The sequence below is a fragment of the Wyeomyia smithii genome, chromosome 3, assembly GCF_029784165.1.
Source record: "Wyeomyia smithii strain HCP4-BCI-WySm-NY-G18 chromosome 3, ASM2978416v1, whole genome shotgun sequence".
Lineage (NCBI taxonomy): Eukaryota > Metazoa > Arthropoda > Insecta > Diptera > Culicidae > Wyeomyia > Wyeomyia smithii.
In genome coordinates this window covers 66,962,211-66,986,307 of record NC_073696.1, presented here as the reverse complement: position 1 = coordinate 66,986,307, position 24,097 = coordinate 66,962,211, and the positions used below count along the sequence as shown (strand labels likewise).

General features: G+C 38.2%; 1 protein-coding gene across 1 annotated transcript; it reads right to left on the bottom strand.

The window, feature by feature from the left end:
- Positions 1 to 1,310: 1,310 nt before the first annotated feature.
- On the bottom strand, positions 1,311 to 22,653 carry LOC129732460 (uncharacterized). Its single transcript, XM_055693359.1, has 3 exons — positions 22,353 to 22,653; positions 2,547 to 3,330; positions 1,311 to 2,452 (listed from the first exon to the last, which is right to left on the bottom strand). The coding sequence occupies exons 1-3, from the start codon at positions 22,431 to 22,433 to the stop codon at positions 2,349 to 2,351; spliced, it is 969 nt and encodes a 322-aa protein (XP_055549334.1). The 5' UTR covers positions 22,434 to 22,653; the 3' UTR covers positions 1,311 to 2,348.
- Between the last annotated feature and the right edge of the window lie 1,444 nt (positions 22,654 to 24,097).

Here is a 24,097-nt window from a genome sequence, read left to right as displayed (position 1 = left end):
GATCAACATTCTCAAAGCAAGTCGATCCTGTAGTTTAGTGAATTTTTGAGTTTTTTACAAATTGTGGTCTGTAAATAAGCAAAGCAAAGCCTTGGTGCCACATTCCGTATCGGAACTTGACCTTCTGTTTTACTATACACAGACATCGCGACCGACTGTTAAGTGTACAGAACAATTGCGGAGCTAGGCGCTACGATCCTACTGACACTAACAGTCTCTCTCGAGCCGGGACTCGAACTCGCTTGTTAGGCCAGCATCGTACCTCGAGACCAGCTGGATTGTCTGTAAATACCTGTGAATTTCTTTTACAGATTGGAGCTTCCAATCATTAGGTATGCAGTAAAAAAAAAAAATTACTCTGAATTTTATCGTTAATGAAATCGATATAGTACCTATTACCAATAAAAAATGTTACAAATAATCAACAACAAAATCAGCAAATACGTTCGAAACGTCTTTTTTAAACAAACAAATGTTTTACGTTATATTCTTAATATTACCTTAGCTCGGTTCAACTGTGATATAAGAAACTTGAAAAAAATATAAAACAAAACGTTATTTACATGATAGGTTTCGAATGTTTATAAAGTCGCTAGATTAAATACCGTGAGGCGCTCTAATTCTGCGCGGCTCGTATCAAAATGTTGATGCCGTTTAGTAAAAAAGGAAACATAAGCAGAAAGTTACCAGATAATATATAGGAAATCACTTCCGAACATAATTTTTTTAAATCTGCTTTTTTTGGTATTTTAAGCATTTTAATACGAAGTGTGCAAAATTACGAGCCGCACAGAGTCAGAGCGCCTTACGGTAAATGCGCAAAATAAAGGTTTCTTGTGTAGGTACTTACTTTCGTTTACAACATTCATCACAATTAGGTACAAGTAAACTTAACTACCCACAAGCGCCAACAAAATAATTTAAAATATTGCGTTTGCGAAAACGTCAAAATAACAACCATTGATTTACGCGGTTGCTATGTTTTAGTAATGAATAGAACGGTTTCCTGCAGTAATATAATCGTTGAATATCCTCAATGTTCAACAAAGTTCAGATGCTCTTTAGTAGGCTTTGTCTAAATTCTTAAAATCGACTTCTCGATGTTACAAACATCCGTAAGCGGATCAGTTGATAACGCAAGAACTGAATAAGGGTTCGTCAATGCTATCTGGATTCAATGTTTTTTCTTCTAAACTTTTACTATTTATAAAAAAAACCGTTCAAAGAAGTCAACCAACCGACGTTCCTCATCTCATAAACAGAATGACAGTGTGACACACGAAATCTTAACTTAAAACAAAATACACGCCTTAGTTTATAGTAAATCTTTATTTGAATACTTCAATGTAAACTGCAATTCAATTATTGTGATGGTACTACATTGTTGCGTACCCAAATGTACAGGGATTATTACACTCACTTTCGTTTCGTGCCTTGAACAATTACAGATTCTGTATTCGTACAGTAAAATCAGAAAGCCAGAACAAGACCCCGTCCCAATGCAGCCACCCGAATGTGGTCTAAATCTGTTCGTAAACGGCTCGTAACTACGATAAATTATTTTACTTATATCTTATAGAGTTACTGATCAAATTACAAATTTTCAGGAATAGCACACTGTTCTAGCTCAGTTATTTGTTGTTGCTTTTTTTGAAAGAAACGGTAACGGTTGTTTACTCATTTTTAACGTCTGATAAAACTTAAAAGCAGTTGGACTTTAGCAGCATCACCATTCTATTTTGATTTGCAATCGACAAAATATAAACTAATCTGAAAAAAATTGGTATCACATGATTGACTGCAGAATTGTTGAAGTGAACCAAAAATGCTTCACGAAAGCTACATTCAGAGATTGACAAGGGGTGTTGGTTATAAATATGGTTAATATTTGAAATGTATTCTTTTTTTATATTTATATATAAAACTATCGCGTGCTAACATTCCTCTTTGAATGTTCAACACCTGACCCTCAATGGTGTTTTGGTAAAATAAATTTTCCAGCATCAAAATATAGGTTTACACGTCTGCTACAATTTAGAGGATGCGATCTATAGTAACCTAATTTGTCTTTTTCAATCATAACATGGTAAGTTCCAGCGCATTGGCTTTCTATATAACGTAAACGCACCAATTTTGTAGTTTTTCATCAGGAAATCAATTCTCTGAATCGGGCCTGTAACATGAAATCCAGTAATGACTGTACACGGGCAACGGTTTCCCGAGGGAAATTCCGCAAGCTGAATCGGCTATTTCTTGCTATTTTCCTGGGTGTTATTTTTACTCTACTACGTTAAATTTTACTTACTCTCTTGATTCAGAATAAGTTAGCTTTCTGTTATTCTGCTGTATTAAACAATATCCTCCATGTTTTGAATATCGATCACAGAGATGTAGTTGCCGCCAAATTCAGCGAATTTGGCATGCTCGTGAAGATCTGCGGATCGTTTGAAAACTGAAAAGGAGAGGGAATACAATGATTTTTGTTACCAAGAGCGAGCTACAAAAAAATGAACACGATGTTATTTTGGCAAACCAAGGAAACTTACCTCCAGAAACAAGCTTCTCCAATCGATAGATCTTCATGTCTTCACACTCCTTTGTGATCCTGGGCGAAACATCGTCCAATTCCTTCAACTCGGGGGTAATAACGCGCATGTTCTTACGGATCGTGTTCGTATTGATGTTGTAGTATCCATTCCACATTTTTTCGATCAAATCGCGAAGTGATTTCGGTGGTAGCACTGTTTCGCGATCTAGTGGCATCAAGAAACAACGGCCGTTGTCCTTATCGATAATGCCGGACTGATTGTAATGGAAGTCGTGCAGGAAACGGCCCTGTCGTTGACCACGGAACACCGGCACGTCAATTTTCGAGTAGTTTTCATCATCAGACAGACCCAGCTCGAATTCTTCCTTGAAGAACTGATCGCTAACTTCCTTTTCGGTTTCTTCCATTCGTGACTCCATTTCGTTCATCTCATTCTGGAATGGTTTAAAGAGATCCTCGATGCGACCGAATCGATGCAGTGCAGAGTTTAGTCGTGTTATGCCATCATCGCTGTCGTCACGAAGCATCGAGTTCATGTAAACCATGTTGTTGTCGTTGACATTGGACGAATCGTACGGAATCTGGCAGAAACCATGGAACCGCAATTGGCCGCGCGAGTGCCACTGTTGGTGATAATAAAACACACCGATGCAAATTCCGAGGGTTGTAATTAGCGTCGCAATCAGAAATAGTATATAGGAGACAACGGGTGACACAGTACGACGACCTCGGCGGACTAGAATGACGCTAGGTACGCCTGATTCGGCATCGGGTGAAGCATCCTAGAATAATTAATAAAGCGTGAACAATAAGTCGTAATAGGTGTTTGCTAGCAGGCAAGGCAGAAATCATCGAACGGTAACTGATAGTAGGAAGTGGGAGCCGTTTATTTGCGAAAGGTTAGTTTTGACCTTCTTTACTACATTCGACACGAATGATATTGGATGAAAAATTGTATTGCTTTCTAAGCTATTAGATTCCAAGATATTTTTTTGGCAAATATTGATTCGCAACATTTAGGATTGAAAGAGTTTCAATTGGATGATTTAAAAAAGGGGAATTCCATAATCAATTGCCCACGTGTGTATACACTAAAAGCACGTCTAACTATTGATAAAATTCTTGCAGGAAACTCGAATATAAAGCTTTCATTTCTAAATAGACACGAACTCTAACGATACACAACTATTACAAAGCGCACGTTTCAGCCAACTTTTTTCCGCGACCATATTCTGAACTGTTGCCAAACAAACAGTCTGTACACAGATTGAGATCTACAAGCGTTAGGACTACAGCTGCGGCGGACCTAAAAAAGGCAAACAAAACAAATGTTTGCGGCTGATTCCCAGGTATCCGTCTGGGAGAAAATATGCATTATTTATTAACTTCGCGCCGATTGATATGCAATTGGGCTTCGATTCTACAGAACAGAGCACAGATTAACTAAATGTTTCTGTTATTTTTTCATTCTCATGAAGAGTTTTAAATAAAACCAAATAAAATTTTAGCTCTAATGTAGTTAACAACTTAATTCCGACATTTTTGTAACTCTTTGCTATTGCGTTTTAAATTGTAATAAGAACGAAGTAACATTAGCTACATATTAGTCGTTTTTGAGGCAAATCTGTTCTCTCTAAAACAAGCTTAAAACATGTCGCCTTAAACGTTCAGAAGCAAACTTTTCTATAATTACTATTGATTTTTTCGTGTTCTTCTTTGGCTGTCGAGCATTTTCAACAAAAATAGCAAATCGGTTCGTCTCGACTATTTTTGATTTAAATGAATGGTGCGAAGGTCTGTGATTTCCCTTTGAATATAATTTGTTTCATTCAAAGTAAAAAGTGAATTTAGAAACGAGATTATTCTTTCAAATAAGAATTTAATTTCTGATCACGAATCACGCCACAAGGAAAGTTGTCGTTATAAAAGTTACGTATAAAAATAATTCAGCAAAAAAAAAATAAACATAAGTTGTTTTGGCTGAAAATTTTTATTATTAAAGTTTGTCGAAAATAAATCCTCGGGTATGCCTCGGATGTCTCAAAATAACATATTTTTCATAAATATTTAATAAAGAATTAATAATTCCTTTTCGAAAAATTTCCACTGCTAGTCTTTTCCCCTCATTCATACATTAAGACCAAATGAATTCAGTATTATGTCTAAATGATTGATGACAAACTGAAAACCATTAATGCTCACTATAATCGAGTTCGACCTGTAATCGAATCGATTATAGCCTCATAGTAATAGGATTACAAAATGGTATCATTAACGATAACTATTGCCATTTAGCAATAGAGTAAATCTGGTAATGATGGATTGGGACCTAGTAAATATCGATAAAACATTTCCTAAAGCAAGAGTTTTTATCCTTTTCATGGAACAATGTTTTATTGGTGTGAAAATTAATATATAGTTTTCAAATTAGTTCTTAATACAAATAAGTTTACCAAACTTTGTCATGATTTTTCATCTGTGGATTGTCTTGACATAGTCAAAAATCTTTATTTTATTGAAGGCAAAAATCGATTTTTTTAAATAATACAAATTACCTAACAATGCAGACAAATTTTCTCAAACATGTCCTCATTAAAAAAACCGATCTATCATTAAACAGTAATCCAATCATAGTCTAACCCAATGAATTTTTTTCTGAAACCATTTCCACTTGAAAAAAAAAAGCTCGAAATTGGATTCAATTGTATAAAATCTCTTCGCACAATCAGTACCGAAAATTCAACCTTCTAATTAATTTTTCATGCCAAAAACTTCAAATGCGTGAAATGTAAAAACAAAAAGTAGGAGGGTGGTATTCAAGACACGACCGCATGACGTTGGACTGCGGTATTCTTATATTCCATTAAAACAAATAATAGAGAGAATTGCAACTCTAGTATTTGCTGCAATTTTATCTAACAGCGCATTTCTGAATGCTGAAACGTTAAAACGTTATAAATAATAATATATACTAAAAGAATGGATATCTTTTATTTAATCGCTGTCATTTCATACATATTCGAATCAAACCTTTGTTCGTAGCTGCACTACCAAGACAATCATTTAATTGAGCGAATTGGTAAAATTTTCCTATCTAAGCAAAAAGCAAACTTAACGAAACTATCTGAAATTGGAGCCCAGAACGATTCAAACGAAAATTTTGAATTTAAAAATTGTTTGACATTAACCCTTAAATGATAGATTAACCCTTAAATGATCATCTAAATACATAAAATCTTTGTAACTGCTCTTAAACTAACAAATATGCATAAAAAAATTGATAGATTTACTTTTTAATGTGCAAATATTATCATGTTGTTTTTAAACAACACTGTGACTTTATCGCAGAATAAAGTCGAAACAATTACTTTTTTTAACAGTATCTTTAAAATTGACCTTTTGTTAGTATAATTACTGATAATTCAAACATTTTCACTAACCACTAACCTTATTTTAAAATTTTTTTTCAAAGACAGTCAGCACCAGTCGGGAATCTTATTCAATTATTTCTAAAAAATACTACAATACGTATACTTTAAAACGTTTTTAGTAGTGTTGTTTTAAAACAACATTGCGCATTTAAGGGTTAAGTCGATAAAACTCATGCTAGGTTAGCTCCAGCCCAGCATATAGCTTCATGTATTAAAAAAATACGTTTATTTCAATAACCTTATATAGCTAGAGCTCAACTACACGTTTTTCGGTAGTTGTTATCAAGGTTTTGGCGAGTGACAGGAAAATATCTTAACTTCTTCAATTGTGATTCAGAGCATTTCTAATTGTTTTGTAATTTTTCACGATAGCGACAAGTTTGTTTCTTTCTCTGTGTGTGAGAAACAAAATCAAAACCGCGCACCGAGAAACAAAAACGAAAATTTAATGAATGCTCATTGAGAAAACTTGCAACTCTCTTTACCAATAATTTATGATACTCAAAAGAACCTGTTTTGATCTAAATGAAATTTCTAGTAAATAAGTGTTGATCATTCATAGGCAGTAATTTTTCCTCGATGAATTAAGACTGGGTGAAGAAGTTAAAATCGCTGCTGTTAAATCAAATTCACAACTGTGTTCGTTATGACGATATTTTTAATAACAATAATAATCTTCGATAAACACCCGCTATAGTTATCCACACACATTCTATAACTATCTATACACACGTAAAAACTGTAGTTTTTAATACACACATGCTAAAGCTATCTATACACACGCTATTCCTATCCATATATCCGATACAACTATCTATACATACGCATGAGCTATCCAACCATGCGCTATTACTATCCATACAAACGCAATAACTAATCATTACACACGCTATCCACAGACACGCTATAACTATCCGTACACACGCTGGATATACACGCAATAGCCATAATATGCTACACATGCTATGTCTTAAGCAGGTATTAGACGAAGCAAACATTTGCTATTTTTGGTACGAATTTTATTTACACAAAATAAAATCCGTACCAAAAAAAGCAAATATTTTCTTCGTCTAATACCTGCCTTACACACACTATAGCTAGCAACAGCTCTAGCTATCAATACACATGGGTTGGTTAGCTATCATCACTATTATCGCAAATGTCATAGCTATGCAGATGCACATACGCTATATGTGCACACTGCACACACACTAAATGGAGGTAGCTTTCCTAGTGGCGGTGCTGGCTCGTGCAGTTTCTGGCTGTTTTTACCCAAGGATATCTGAATTGGATTACCGCTGGTGGGGTCCAACTCAGATCGAAGGGGAACCGAACTGAATGAAGAAATGCAGCTGCCCACTACCTCCGCCGCTGCTGCCTGATACCACCGCTCTGGTTCTGCTGCAGCTCAGTTCCGCCACTGGAATCAGTCACCTCTGCTAATTAATCAGGACCGTTCTAGTGGCCTTCCACTTGTTAACTTATGACTGCTATGAGACGACGCAGGCTATAGCCCAAAGCAAAAATCCATCCGCGAGCAAAGGAGAAGCGAGCTTGTGATTGGTTGAATGTGCACGACTTTTAACACAACTTTTAACTAGTTTAGTATCGAAAACATATTTAAATCATTATATGACAATCTTGCGCAATATTTCCCCTATCAATCAAGCCATTGGTGTTTAGAATCTGTTCAGTGGTAATGATAAAAGAAGCATTATAAAACGGTGTTGAAACACCTGTTGCAACTACCGAAAGCGAGCTCGCTATTGGTTGAAAGCTGCGAGACTGTTTACAAAGTCAGATCGGTTGTATCCGTTAGTGTCGACTGTGCTTGTGAAGAGAGGTGGTGATTGGTTGCTCGGTATGATTTAGACAATCGATGTGATTTATCAATTTTTCAATAGTGTATCTCGAACAATAGGTTATTTTTGTTACATAAATTCAACCGTAAAAGAATTTCTGATCGGTTGATGCCAAAACCTCGAAATTCTGAAAAGAAATGACTGATATATAAGCGCTCAAAACCTGACCACTTTTCCCTGGTTTTCCCTGGTTGAATTACTAGATTTTCAAATTCAGGTGCCTAACTTCGATATAGACGTTAGTCCAACGTCAAAAAAAAGTAAAAGTAGGAAACCATCCAGAATTTATTCATCTAAACATTCGTCAGGGTAACTTCGTAGCCGCAAGGTTACAGGCAAGGTGGTAGTGGATTTAAATCATAGTAGAATTAGACCATTTAGTTGCCGAAGAACTTTTTTTTTCTCAGGCTCCCCACCCCACCATGTACTCTTCTTTCAATCTGAATTCTACAGTACGTCTGTTAACTTTCCTCCTATCAGAAATAAATCGCTCTTATCATAAAACTAACCTGAGCAACGTATAATAGCTCTCTTCAGGGTATTTTATTTATAGCGCGAAATTGGCTCTGGAGGATCGAGAGTTGACAAAATGTGTATTTCTCTCAAAATGAGTAAAACTGACCAGAGAAATTTTAATCTTCTCCAGGGAACATAATAAGTCCCTTTTAGAATAAACCTGAACAAAGAGGAAAGTTAGGTGAAGTCTCTCTCCAGGGAATTTGGCGGTTTGGAGACTCGGTATAACATTTGCGGTAAAAAAAAGGACAAAAATTGCCGATTTTTCATGGGTTTACCTTCAATCACACTGACGAAACTACTCATGCATCGCAATCCTAGTAATCCATGAGTAAGCAAAAAAAAATTGACAGCTCTATCAGTAATTCTAACTGTGATGGAGAAAACGGACATCGTGCAGCACTTTGTGGACGCCGGGTATGCCCTTTCCGGCATCTACAACATCTTGACACTATTAGACAACGATCAGAGTATGGAAAGAAAGCCCGGTTCCTGACGGCCAACGACCCTGAGCGACAAGAAGCTGCAAAGGATGCTGAAGAGGAAGACCGAGGGAAAAGTGGCTAAATCGCCGGGAGGTCGGTACAGGCGGTAAAATAGTGAAAAAGTATCTAGCGAATATGGACATACATGGCAGGAAACGGCAGTCCCGTCCACTGGCTTCGGAGCTGCAAGCAATGACGCAGCGACAGCGGTTGAATAAGATGGTCAAGTCGATATTCCCGGCGAATCGCGACGTGGTAGTGGTGATGGACGACGAGACCTATCTCACCCTGGATGGCAACGATTAGCAGGGCACTTCGTATTTTCCCTCCCCCACGAAGAAAGTGAGCACCGAGGTGAAGTTTATTTCACAGACTAAGTTCCCCAAGAAGGTGCGAGAAAGGGATGTCAAAGTCGCTCTTCTTTCGCTCCGGGCTGGCTGTGAACGGGGAAATTTTTAGCACAAAGTGCCTGCCAGAAGTTGCGTCGTTAATCAAGAAATACCATAAGGGCGAAGACACGGTGTTCTGGCCAGATTTGGCGTCGGCCCACTACTCGAAGCGATCGTTGAAGGAGATGAAGCGGCTGAATATCGATGTGGTACCGAAGTCGACGAATCTGCCCAACGTCCCCCAGCTGCGTCCCATCGAGAATTCCTGGGCAAACGTGAAGCGCAAGATCTATTCCAACAATTTTGTCTCGAAAACGGGGGATGTTCCGGTTAACTGCCGGAAGGCCGCTCGCAAGGGCGTAGAATATTTTTGCAAATAGGATAATATAATTACCATTAATGGGAAATTTATCCAACTCAATTTTCTGTCTTAGTTTTTTCTCATCACCATCTGAAAAAAGTCCATTTTTTTACCGCAAACGTTAGTACTGCAGAAGCTCGAAATGGAAAAGCTAAATTCACACACAAGCCCGAATATAAATGATAAGCGTACCACTTACTTCACTAGCGATACTGCGAATCATAGTGACTGACCTTTTTTTTGCTCGTCATCTTCCATCGAAGCGTTTGAAAAAAAAAATAAAAAAAGAGGGCCCCGCAGCACCAAAATCCGGCCCTGGGACTATATTAGAACAGAAATTAGGGCGAAACTAGATAGAAAAACAAGGCACCGATTCGCCTTTATCACGAAGTAGTCTGGAAATGTCTCTGGTCGCAGTGATGAGTCCACACTGGGAAAAAAAAAACATCCGTCAAAAATTTACGTATTTTTGTATACCATTGCATGATCGAATCTTGGCAGAAAAAACCGTTTGAGTATTTGGGATCTTACGCCAAACGTTTGGTGTTAAAACTTTGTTCTGAAACATCTGAAAAAAAAAGAGTATCACAATTGAATTTTTATGTCCAGATTTCAATTGTATTTTAAGAGCATTTTTTTTGTTATGCTTGAAATTGCCATCCTCTATTTAGTTTCTTTATAGTAAACTTAGCTCTACAACGTTGGGATGTCCTTTCTCTTCATTTAAAACTAGCCAAAAAATTTCCTTTCGAATTTCAATATTTTCAAACTAAAAAATTCCAACAGAAAAATTGCCTAAATGGCTAGTGAAAAAATTTCAAGCTATGCCCAAGATATTTCCAAGTCCATATGTTAAGAGCATTTGAGATTCTCGGGTTACATCGAAGCTGATGAGATAGTGGTTTCATTCAACGTAACGGCTTTATTCCCTAACGATCCAATGAATGAAACCCTAAATCTGGTCTGGACTGGTGGTAACACTTGGAAAAAGGAAGTCGACAGTTTATTAATACTAACTAGTCCTGTGCGCCACCACGCCGCGCCGCCGCCGCCGACACTTTTACGCACGCCGCCGCCGCCGATGATTTGGACTCGGCGCGACGCCGAGGAAATTTTTACCGCGCCGATAGTGATTGTGTATGCTGGATTTTTTCCTGATTATAGAAATACCGCAAATCACAGCCGATAAGGGAACACTCATATATTAAGTAACGCGGAATTTGGCAATTCTTAATACCCCTTCACTCCGACGTAACGCAATTTTGCATGGTGGCCTCACGCAGTGTAACACTTCGCTAAGTACCTCCCCTGTATTTACGAAGGGTACGGGACACGAGACATATTGACGCTAGGCATATGGATGTTAGGCATAGTATGCTAGGCATACAGACGCGAGGCTTAATGGATGTGAGGCATAATGAATACGAGGCATACTGCCATAACGCGAGGCCGAATGGACGTGAGGCCGAATGGACGCGAGGCCGAATGGACGTGCCCATATGCCTGCCATCCATTATGCCTAGCGTTCTATGCCTTGCGTCCGTATGCTTTCCGTTTGTATGCTTAACGGGTTGTTATCTTTTACGAATGTTCTCTAAGTGTAAATTATTTAAATTTGTGGTAATTTGATACAATATTTGACATTAAATATTTAGACTTTAGTCTTTTCCATCGAAAGATATAAAAAATTTCGAAGTCATTATCAATAATTTGCACGGGGCCAGTTTGCTTCGAGAATATTGTTTCAGTCATTATAACATAAGTTTATATGTTTATTTTTATTTTAAATTTTTATGTGAACGTATGAGCAATCCGGGAATGTTAAAAAAAATAAGAAAAAATGATAAGTGGTTTTTCACCTTTTTTTTCTGGTAAAGATTTTAGTTTTCTCTAGAATACTAAGTTTTTTTTAGATCAATATGCGAGGTTTCCTTGAAAATCGACTATGTTTTTGCTGAATCCTCCTTGCTTTGTTGCTTGAACGTTAAGGCATCGAAAAAAACACTCTCAGCTATTATCCATTACCATGGTGATATTTGCGGATTTTTCGGTCAGAATGGATCGCCTTCGACCCATCATATTTAAGGGTGATTTTCATAGTAATGAGATCACATAGTTCATGTGATTTACATTCGTTGTTTTGCTTTCGTCTCGATTAGACGCAAATTGTTTCTCTCCGTTTGATTCGCAAAATAACAATACACGAGTTATCGTACGGGTGTTTTTTTTTCGATTAGTTCTTGTGTTGTGCGATAACAATAGCCTGCAGTTTATCGGCAGAAACATCTTCTGCACACTGGTAGGGGCAGGCTACCCCGCCAGTGATCTGATACGCAGCTGATATATCAGCAAGAATAATTCTCCCGCACCGCTGTTACCCCGCTAGCAGCACGCACCACCATACGATCGAGCGAGTGGAAGTCAACTACAAGTGGCATCTACAAGGTCGCGTGTAGGATACGGCCACTGTGTCACAACACGAAGCTGGATCGTCATTGTTTGTTCTGCGGAGACACTCGATTGATCCTACTATCAGCCGTGAGGTCGTGACTTAGACGTTCGGTGAAGTATTCACTTTAGATTTTTTATCATTATTATTAATATTATTACTATCAATATTATTATTATTAATATTATTATTATTATTATTATTATTATTGTTGTTATTATTATTATAATTATAATTATTATTATTATTATTATTATTATTATTATTATTATTATTATTACTATTATTACTTTTGTTATTAGTATTAGTATTACTGTCTTTTTTTCATTTTCATCCCTTGTAGTTTGAGAAATTGTTTTTTCAAAATTTAATATCAACTATTTGATCCCCCCCACACATTCGAATATTTATCGTTTGTGTGCGGTAGAGCGTAACGCTCCCGCAAAATGGACGACATGCAGGTGCAACTTTTCCTGGATGTTGAAACAAATGGGGAAGAAATTGAAATTTCCCCCAGCAGTTCTCCCTTACCTTCCCCTGTACCACCCCCGCTACCTAGCCCCGTACCAAGGGTACCGGAAATACGGGTAAAAGCTTACCCAGATGCCGCTAGCGGTCCCTACGTTGTTTACTTCCGGCCCATAAAAAAACCTTTGAATATAATTCAAATAGGCAAAGACCTGGCAAAACAGTTTTCGGCCGTAACCGAGATTACGAAGGTGAGGCCGAACAAACTGCGAGTTGTCGTGAGTAGCTTGAAGCAAGCAAACGAAATTGCTAGCTACGAGCTCTTTACAAGGGAGTACCGCGTGTACATCCCTGTCAAGGACGTGGAGATCGACGGTGTGGTTACCGAAGGAAGCCTCACGGTCGATGACATTTTGCGTCACGGGGTTGGCTGCTTCAAGAACACCCTGATTCAAGATGTAAAGATACTGGATGTCAAGCAATTGCATTCAGTATCCATCGAAGAAGGGAAGAAGAAATTCCTCCCTTCGGATTCCTTCCGTGTAACATTCGCCGGATCCGCACTGCCGAACTACATCTCTTTGGACAGGGTTCGTCTGCCTGTACGCCTGTTCGTACCGCGAGTCATGCATTGCCAAAACTGCGAGCAGTTAGGTCATACAGCCACCTACTGCTGCAACAAGGCACGCTGCAGCAAGTGCGGAGGCAATCATGCTGAGACCGCTTGCAGTGAGGATACTGAAAAGTGTCTTTACTGCGAGGGAACTCGGCATGACCTTTCGGCGTGTCCCGCGTACAAACAGCGCGAGGAAAAAATTAAGCGTTCCCTCAAGGAACGATCAAAGCGCTCTTTTGCAGAAATGCTTAAGAGGGCTGAGCCACCCTCGACAGGAAACATTTTTTCCTTTTTGCCAACCGATGAGGGTACCTCTGACGATCCCGTCGAAGGGTGTTCTTATGTCATGCCAGAAGGATCTAGGAAGAGGAGAATGATCAACTCTCCTAATCTTTCTCGCAAAGGCCGCAAGATAACCCCTAGCGGAATGACCAATAAGCCCACACAAAAAGGAAGCGGTGAAGAAAAACCGAAGCAAGTTCCTCCCGGTTTTAATTTTAAATCAAACCAGGAGTACCCACCGCTTCCTGGGGCACCAAAAACCCCTCGTGCACCCATTTCTCGATCAGAAGATAAAAAAGAAACAGGGTTCATAAAATTTTCTGATATTGTGGACTGGATAGTAAAAACATTCAACATACCAGATCCCCTACAAAATATTCTTCTTGCCCTTCTTCCTACAGTGAAAACCTTTTTGAAGCAACTAGCAGCAACTTGGCCCGTTATTTCAGCTATTATATCTTTCGATGACTAATACGGCGAAAGAGGATAGGATTTTTATCACTGTATTACAGTGGAATTGCAGAAGTATCATCCCCAAATTCGATTTATTTTCTCATTTGATAAATACATACAATTGTGACGCATTCGCGCTCTGTGAAACCTTTCTCAATTCAAACGATCAACGCAATTTCCACGATTTTAACATTATTCGTCGAGATCGAGACTCACACGGTGGAGGGGTACTTTTAGGGATTAAAAAGTGCTTTTCCTTCTTCAGAATCAACCTCCCCTCGATCTCGAGTATTGAAGTCGTTGCCATTCAAACCAATATGAATGGAAAAGATCTTTGCCTTGTTTTACTATATATACCTCCAGCCGCGCCGCGATTGAACAGAAGCAACTTTCTGATATAGCAGAATTGCTTCCCGCACCTTTTCTGATAATGGGAGATTTTAACTCTCACTGTTCGCAATGGGGGTCGCTGTACGACGACAACCGATCTTCGTTAATCTGTTCCTTAATCGATGACTTCAATATGACACTCTTGAATACTGGGGAAGCGACACGTGTACCTAATCCTCCAGCTCGTGAAAGCGTGCTTTACCTATCCCTTTGCTCGACATCACTAGCGTTAGATTGCCGGTGGAAAGTAATCAATGATCCCCACGGTAGTGATCACCTTCCAATCGTTATCTCAATTGCTAATGGTTCAACTCCCCCGGACCCAATCAATATTTCATACGACCTTACTCGTAATATTGATTGGAAGTCATATGAGACGATCATAGCGGAATCCATCGAGTCTCACGAGGAACTTCCTCCGGAGGAAGAATACGCGTTCCTTTCTGGCTTGATCATCGACGCCGCGACTCAAGCTCAGACGAAACCGATACCCGGGGTAACGATTAGACAGCGTCCTCCCAACAAGTGGTGGGACAAAGAGTGCTCTGAGCTGTACGCGCAAAGGTCCTCGGTGTATTTGGCCTACCGTAAACACGGTACTCTTGATCTGCTCCGAAAGTACGATGTACTGGATAGACAGATGACGAGTTAAATTAAAGCGAAAAAACGCGGATACTGGCGGCGGTTTGTAAACGCGTTGTCAAGGGAAACAGCGATGAGCACTCTTTGGGACACGGCCAGACGCATGCGGAATCGTAACGTTTCTAATGAGAGCGAAGAATATTCAGGCCGCTGGATACTCGATTTTTCCAAAAAGGTCTGCCCGGACTCTGTACCGGAACAGAAAACCTTCCGCAGACGCGTTTTTAGTAGCTACGGAAGAGCCTCCATTTTCTATGTTGGAATTTTCGATGGCTCTCCTCTCGTAAAGCTCCAGGGTTGGATAGAATCAAATTCAACTTGTTGAAGAATCTACCCGACTCTGCAAAAAGACGCTTGTTGGACTTGTTCAACAAGTTTCTTGAGCTAAACATTGTTCCGCACGACTGGAGGGAGGTAAAAGTCATTGCTATTCAAAAACCCGGAAAACCTGCCGCTGACCACAATTCTTATAGGCCGATTGCTATGCTCTCTTGCCTCCGGAAATTAATGGAGAAAATGATCCTCTTACGGTTAGACAAATGGGTCGAAACAAATGGTTTACTTTCAGATACTCAATTTGGCTTTCGCCGGGGCAAAGGGACGAACGATTGCCTAGCGTTGCTTTCTACTGAAATTCAACTCGCCTTTGCTCGAAAAGAGCAAATGGCTTCTGCATTCTTGGATATTAAGGGGGCTTTTGACTCCGTCTCTGTAGAAGTTTTAAGCGAGAAACTTCACTCGCAGGGACTTTCACCAAATTTGAATAACTTTTTGCTCAACTTGTTGTCAGAAAAGTATATGTATTTCTCACATGGCGATTCGACAACTTCCCGAATTAGTTACATGGGTCTTCCCCAGGGCTCATGTTTAATTTTCTTCGTACGATTACCGGAACATGGTGGGGTGCCCACCCAGGAGACCTTCTAAGGTTATACCAAACAACGATATTGTGAGTTCTTGAGTACGGGTGTTTCTGTTCCGCTCCGCAGCAAACACACATTTGATCAAACTGGAACGAATACAATATCGTTGTTTGCGTATTGCCTTAGGTTGCATGCAGTCGACCCATACGATGAGTCTTGAAGTGCTAGCGGGTATCCTTCCGTTGAAACATCGCTTTTGGAATCTCTCTTATCGGTTGCTAATTCGATGCACAGTCATGAACCCATTAGTAATTGAAAATTTCGAGAGGTTGGTCGACCTTCAATCCCAAACCAGATTTATGACTTTATATTTTGTCTACATGGCTCAAGATATTAATCCTTCTTCATACGATTTCTCCAATGTCGCACTTTTAGATACTTCTAATAATGCTATATTCTTCGACACCACCATGAAAGAAGATATTATTGGTATCCCGGATCAATTGCGACCGCAAGAGATACCTAAGATTTTTTCCAATAAGTTCAAACATGTTAGTTGTGGTAAAATGTTTTACACTGACGGATCTAATCTAGATGAGTCCACTGGCTTCGGTGTTTTTCACGAAAGTTTTATCGCCTCCTACAAACTCGATGCTCCTGCTTCCGTGAACGTCGCAGAACTTGTTGCTATTCAGTACTTTCTTGGAATCATCGAAACCCTACCCATAGACCACTACTTCATCTTCACAGACAGTCTCAGTGCCATTGAGGCTCTGCGATCGATGAAGACTGTGAAGCACACCCCGTATTTCCTGGGGAAAAAACGGCGGTTTTTAAGTGCTTTAACAGATAAAAAATACCGGGTTACCTTAGCGTGGGTCCCTTCTCATTGTTCCATTCCGGGCAATGAAAAGGCTGACGCTTTAGCTAAGGTGGGTGCTATTGATGGCGATATTTATGTAAGACCAATTGCTTATGATGAATTTTATAGCATTTTGCGTCAGAGAACACTCAACAGTTGGCAATTATCATGGAACTCAGATGAACTGGGACGGTGGCTACATTCCATTTTTCCTAAGGTATCGTCGAAAGCATGGTTCAAGGGGTTGGATGTAGGTCGGGACTTCATTCGCGTGATGTCCAGACTTATGTCCAATCACTACACGTTAAACACGCATCTCTTTCGTATAGGGCTTGTAGACAGTAATCACTGCGTTTGTGGCGATGGCTACCATGACATCGAGCATGTTGTTCGGTCGTGTGCCGAATTCTGTGATGTTAGGTCCGAGCTTATAGATTCCCTCCGAGCCCGAGGAAAACAACCGAACGTTCCCGTTAGAGACATTCTGGGAAGCGGTGATCTTCAGTACATGACACAAATGTACTGTTATTTGAAAAAGACTGACATAAAATTTAATATTCTTTTGTCTATTTGTCAGAATACCAGTATACGACGCTGGAGACACGAACACGAAGAGCCTAAATCTATGTTTGAAAAACAAAAAGAACACCAGTCGAAACACAAATAGATCGTATATCTTAATTAGTTTAAAGCAAGAATTGTAACTCCCCTCCCCTCCTCTTTAATCCCCACTAGCTCGTAGTCGGCCGCGAGAAATAAGAAAAAGGTCCCCTCCTTTTCCCGCTAATCTAGAATTAATAAAAAGTGTACTTGCCTCAGTTAAACTAAAAATTGTATCGTGCCGTGTCAAATAAACCATATTTAAATTAGTTCATGTGATTTTGTTGCTTTTTTCAACGCTATTTCGAGCAAACAAAAATTTTCCAGATGGTAATGAAGAATCTGTGGAGTTTAACGAAGATTTCTATTTGAATGAAAAGAGTATCCCATTTTTTCAGTTTTTCCATGGGTAACCTAACCAAATATATGAAAGTTGAAAACGACCCTCTAACGTAAGATCTATCGAATTTTTCCAAAGTCGGTCTACGGTTAATCAAAATGAACTCATCGACAAACTATCTATCTTTTTTTTTCAAAACTGAACGTCTTTGGAAATAGTGTTCCTTGCCATTTTTTTGGGATTTACACTTGTTTTACTTTCTCTGCTTATTTTCTGGTTGCTAAATTGTTTATTTACTTGATTTCTTACCATTCTTATTTCTAGTTTTGACATCATGTCAACCCTGACGCAATAATTTTTTTATTATCGTTGAATTAACAAAAAACCGAAAATGAGAGTTCAAAGCACACATTATGCGCAATTATAAGTGGTAATTAGTGTCACGCCGACACACGCCGCCGCCGCCACCGCCGATATAAGCCAACGGCGTCACGCCGGCGCGCCGGTCGCCGCCGAGGTAAAATGTTTTCTACGCCGCCGCCGCCCATGATATGGTCGGCGCACAGGTCTAATACTAACACATGTTTGCATGAAAAAAAATTATTTCACATTTCTTGGTAGATTTTATAAACTGACTAAAGAGGCACCAATGGGAAATCCGCTTTCTCCTTTTCTATGTGAGCTTTTCATGGCAAATATAAAAAATATATTGGTGAAAAAAAAAACTCGTACCAGCTCAATGCTGGAGGTATGTGGATGATATTTTTTGTACTTTAAAATGAGCGGATCTTGAAGCCCTTATCATATCTCTTAACAACACCCATGAAGATATAACTTTTACAATAGAAAAAGAACTGAATAACACACACCCTTTTCTAGACGTCGTTATAGTCATAAAATCTACGAACTCAAAATTTGAGATTTTCAGTAAACCCACAGATACAAAGCGGGTAATACCTAACACTTTAAACCATTTCTTTCTGTACAAAATGGCATCTTCTCATCGTATGATCCAACGTATGTAAACTTTTCCTCTCAGTAAAGCAGAAGACTACAAGTCATCATTCGAAATACGTATCTGCGGACGAGTAAATTGCGGACGAGTAATGTTCACTTCTGAAGTTGATAGTAGAATTTAATGGAAATCTTTCATTCTTTCAATAGAGTTTTTGATTGATGAAAAAATGAAATTTTTCAATTTTTCATTTTTCATTTCAACCGGGGAGAAACAATTCTCTTTTGCGATTTTTCTCCCTGTTCTTTCCTAGCTTTTTATTTCTCAGTTTTGTTCCTTTTACCTATAGTTACGAAGAAGGGACAACTTTGTTGCTACTTGTTTTTGTCCTTACCTACTTGTTTCGCTGCTATGCGACGTCGTTGTTTCTCTCACGAGAAACAAGGTGTCTGGTATCAGCACTCCAGCGAAAAAATCTCGGGCAAATATACTATTTTAGACTACAAGGTGCGGCAGAAAAAGTGCTAAAATCTTTAAACATTAATATTCGGTCAATTTGTGTAACTATAGAATTATTTCCGTTGACAGTGTACTTGGTTCGGTTACGCTATGTTTCAAGTGCTGCATCAGAACATTGGCATTATTTTATTGCATTTTTAAAAATGTACGCCAAAAAAATATTACGAGTTTACTGTTTTATCAGTGAATATGCTAAAGAAGCCATCATTTCTGGAAAATCGATGCGAAAGATCATCATAAAGATCTTTTTTACGGATTTACCAGAGCTAGAGTGATACGCCATTTTATTACGGAGTCAGTAAAGGTGCTACGAGTGACTCGTTCAAAGAGTTATTTTTTTTGTTGGAAAAGGAAATACTAAAACTCCTGTTCTCTGACGAACAGCTGTTCAGCATCGATGCCGTATCTTAGAGTCGCACAGACCGGGTCATTTCACCGAAGAAATTTGCGGTGTTCCGGGGAAAGTAATATTCTAGTTGCAGTCTTAAGGGTGTCATTGATAAAAATGGAATACATATCGAGCATCGAGTAAATTTGTTTGAAAGAGCCTAATGATAGCTGAACTCGAAAATTGTGATATTCTTGCTTAAAGTAGTTGAAAATGCAGTTTGAAGAAATACCTTAAATTTTCGCATTTTTTCCTGCCGTACTGGGAAAGTGGCTGCTGCACGATTGAGCTGGAATTTTGCATGCGAATTTTTGTCGAGACGAAACCTTCAAGACCTGTCGTTAAATGAAATTTAAAAAGTCGATTTCTATTGGCACCCTACTGTTTATGTTATGCGATAAATAAATATTCGAATGTTGTTCCCGTATTGATTTATTGACGTGCGTTGCTCAGTAAGTGGAATTGCTGATAATATTAGGAGAACACTTCATCCTTCACGTTGTTCTCTCCTATTCTATCCTATATCTTCAATGTTTTCTTGCACTCAAATCCGTACTACAACGCAACCCGTATTCAGAGTGGGTGACGTGAGTACGCTGAGCCACTGTTTCTTTAGTGGCGTTTTGCTACATAACAGTCATTGATTTAATTTACTCTCTCTCTCAATCTGCCTCTCTCTTCAATATTCTTATAATTTATAGGTTTTTTATCAATCCCCTAGAAGAAAATTCTTACTACGCCATTGCATAGAAAGCATTTCCTATCTTGTTATGTAATCATTGTTCTTTTGATAGGTAGGAATATAAACACAATCTTCGTCCTTGTTTGAAACGTTACACTTATGTGTCACCATGTGATCTCACTGTCTACTAACTAATATTCGTAAATCGGTTTCCTTTGCTTACACAGACATCAGCGATATAACTGTCAAATTTTTGTTTATTTGTTTTAATGTGGTCTCTTGTAGTCTTTTTCGCAATTCAATTACACTAAGGTCGCTTTTTACGCGTTTTTTTACGCGGCTTTTTTTACGCGGATTCCGGAATTTACGCGGTTTTTTTACGCGGATTCCGGAATTTAGGCGGTTTTTTTTACGCGGATTCCGGAATTTACGTGGTATTTTTTTTTTGCTCGGATATCGGTTTCCCTTCACTCGGAATGCAAAATTGACGATGGTTTTTTTACGCGGATTCCGGATTTTACGCGGTTTTTTCACGCGGATTCCGGAATTTACGCGGTTTTTTTACGCGGTTTTTTCTTACGCGGCACGTATCCCCCGCGTAAAAAGCGACTTTAGTGTACATTAATCAAAACTGGTATTAATTGAAGATTAACAATTGTATATTTTTCTAAAAATAATGTTAACCAGAAATTTTAAGGTTTCAAGTAAGTTGAATTATATTTTAAATTTCTAAGTGAATTTAAATCAGAAAATTCTTAGCAAAGTCATCCGTAACTCTGGCTTCAGTTTTCGAATTTAAAAACAAATTTCTTTTAAAGCAGAGTTTACCCTCTTGACTGAACTCATGTATCACCCCATAACACTTTCTGGAAAATCGAGTCGTATATCGTAATCTTACGACTAACGAATCAAAAGATGGAAGCTGCCAAGTTTGACTATTTGATTGAGAGATATGCTAAGTTTCTCTTTATTTTCCCTCTTTTAAATGCTCATTTATTTTGAATAGTCTTGGCGATACAAACTGTAGTTTGTGATTTTGTTGTTGAAAATGCCAAGCCTAAGGGCAAATTTTCCTGTCAGAACTTAGTCTTAGGTTATTGTTTATTGAAAGTCAGATTTTCATAAGAAGCAAATGCTCTCTTTTTGAGTCAAAAATTATAAAATACCCCTGATTTATAGCTATTCCAGCTTTACAACATGCAACCGCAACCTGCAAAAAATTACTTGTATGTTAAAGTAACCTATTTTACTTTAAAGAAATTTTCTTGAAGAAAATTAATTTAAGGTAAATAAATATTCTAGACGAATATTTCAATTATATCGCAAATGTCTGATGATTCTAGCCCACTAAAATCGCCGCTACTATCTAGGTATTTCACGTTGAAGAAGTTGCACATTTTGTACCAATTTCCACAAATCCAGTACACTTGTCTCTCCCCTCCCGGTGCAATCCCCGGCACCGACTACGTTCCACATATTAGCCGTTCAAAACATCCACTTCTAAAGTATTGATTTCCCAAACAACGATACCCCCTTACCAGTGGAAAACAAAACTACGATAATCGAACCGCGTACATGCACACAGCATACAGGTAAGTGGCCACATATGTATAGTACCAATTGCTTCGCCAGCAAATATATTCGGTACATTCAATGCACACAATAGTTAACAGCAAGTTATGCTTTTGCCGGACTTTGTCGGAGAGCATTTATAATGAAAATTATCGCGAACGAAATTGGTGAAAAGCCTACCAATTTGCATTGTAAAATAATGTGTATCTCTTCCTGCTTTCATTTAGCTATTCACGTAAGTCAATAAATGTTTTCGCATTACAAAGAAAATGCGTTGAAAATATTTTTATCTATTTTGCATTGTTTGCTTTTTACTACATATCAGAGCACGAGAAATTAAACTAAAATGGTGGCATCCATTGTATCCGCCCTTCTAGCCGATTTACGCTTAGCTTAGCTGTCTATGATTCACACATTACAACCGGACTAAAGATATGGCTTTCATTTTGCCACTCGAGACATATAAGTAGTAATAATTTGAAACGTCAATTACACGTGATTTCCATTCATTATTGAGTTTTTAATCGATTTTCGTTTGGAAAAAATATCAGACTCAACCATAGGTGCTAATTTCGCTGTGATTGTTAGCCACGACTACCATTATTACAGAGCATATCATGATACAGAGAAAATGACGGCAAGATATAATGTAACTAATGCCTGTTAAAAATCAACTCACCTCAGGTGCACTGGGTACACCTCCCACAAGGGGGTTTTCTGGCTTTTTGATATCCCCAAAGGGCTTCGTCAGGATAGTCATCTTTCCACAGATCGGTTACTATTAATCCAATACTCGGTCAAAACAACAGAAGCTGATGAAAATAATTCCAATGATCGCAAATGGGTGATTTTTCCTTCCCAGTGAAAATCAGTACACAACAATCCGACAGTACGCGAGACAATCCCAGTAAGCGACACGAATGTTTATGTTGTTCTCTCGTTACTGCACTGGCGATTTTCGTTTGAGGCACACTCGAATAGGCTCGTGAAATATCATAACCGACGAATGGTCTGGAAAGATAGTGCTTAGGGATGTCAACTACCGATAAGACGTTCTGTGACATACAAAAAAGTAGCTTAATAGAATTTTTACAATACAAATCACGTTTGCTATTGAACTTAATTAGGGAAAGGAAACTATTTTAATCATAAAAATATGAAGAACATAAAATTTGAACAACCCTGTTTGAGCCGCAAACGACAAGAGCAAATATCATATACCTGTGTCTCAAAGGTTCTCCGAATAAATACAACGAATACAGTTGTTTTATCTCACTTACACATTGCTCGGGAGAGCAGTGCTGATGGCAGAAGAAAGACGTAAAATGTTATGAATGAACGAGCACATAATAACTGTGTGTTGAACACACCAGTTGGCGCTAGCGTCTTTATGTTATGGCGGGATGAAGGAGTATTAAAAAATAGTTGCTAGGGTAGCTCACGATAAAAATTGTATTTTAATCTTAAATGAACCTTATGTTAAATTCGAAAAGTGTGTAAATATTGATACCATGATACGACTACTCAAATTCAGTCGATAAAGAAAAACTAGTTTGTTGAAACAGATGAAATAGTATAATTTAAACTATCATTTGGTAGCAATTGGAAAATTTTGATATTTGAAAGCTATGAATAAATTTAAATGTAAATCACAGAAAATATAGAAATATAAAAAAACACAAAAATATGATAATTAATAACTCAGCTAACAATAAAAAATCTCAGCTAACAATAAAAATATCTCAAAAAATGAGAGATCCCAATCAGAATTCTGAAAATATGAATACAAAAATAAAAACGAATATAGAATTGAGAATAAGGACAATAAAATTAAAGTTATATGCAAATTAAAGATAACCAGCGTAATAACAAACAACAATTCCAAATAACCTCAACCTGAAAGATATTAAAACTCATTCCATTTTACGCTATTCTGCGGTTCGGCTTTAAATTAGCGCAGCTGATCGGGTTTTGGGAGTACTCATTTTATGAAAAAAAAATTCATTTATATTCACTGTTGTTTTTCAAAAATTGCTGTGATAAATAATATATTGTATTTTGTATTTTGATCGAATTGATGTCTCCAACAAATTGTAGAATAAGTTACTTGAGAAAAATTCAATATCTCAAAAAGTGCATTGAATCACAGAACAAAACAAAAATTTTCCGGCAACATTCGGTGGTGGATAAAAAAAGTCCTGAGCAAATAAAAATTACCTAAGAATTACATTTCACTTAAAAGTGTTTTTGAATGTATATCTTGTTATTTTCAAGTGGATATCGTAATGCTGTGTAATTTCGCTGAAACCAGTGGCGTAGCGTGACCGGGTGACACCCGGGGCGGAAAATTTGAGTGTCACTCCTTTCCCCTGGGTGTCACCCCCACCAGGTGAAATCATTTTGTTATCAAAAGTTGTGAGAGTT

Coding starts and splice junctions, on each gene's coding strand:
- LOC129732460 (XM_055693359.1), bottom strand. CDS start 22,433: ATGACTATCCTGACGAAGCCCTTTGGGGATATCAAAAAGCCAGAAAAC. Junction 3,331..22,352: donor GTGTACCCAGTGCACCTGAG/GTGAGTTGATTT, acceptor TAATTATTCTAG/GATGCTTCACCCGATGCCGA. Junction 2,453..2,546: donor GGAGAAGCTTGTTTCTGGAG/GTAAGTTTCCTT, acceptor TCTCCTTTTCAG/TTTTCAAACGATCCGCAGAT.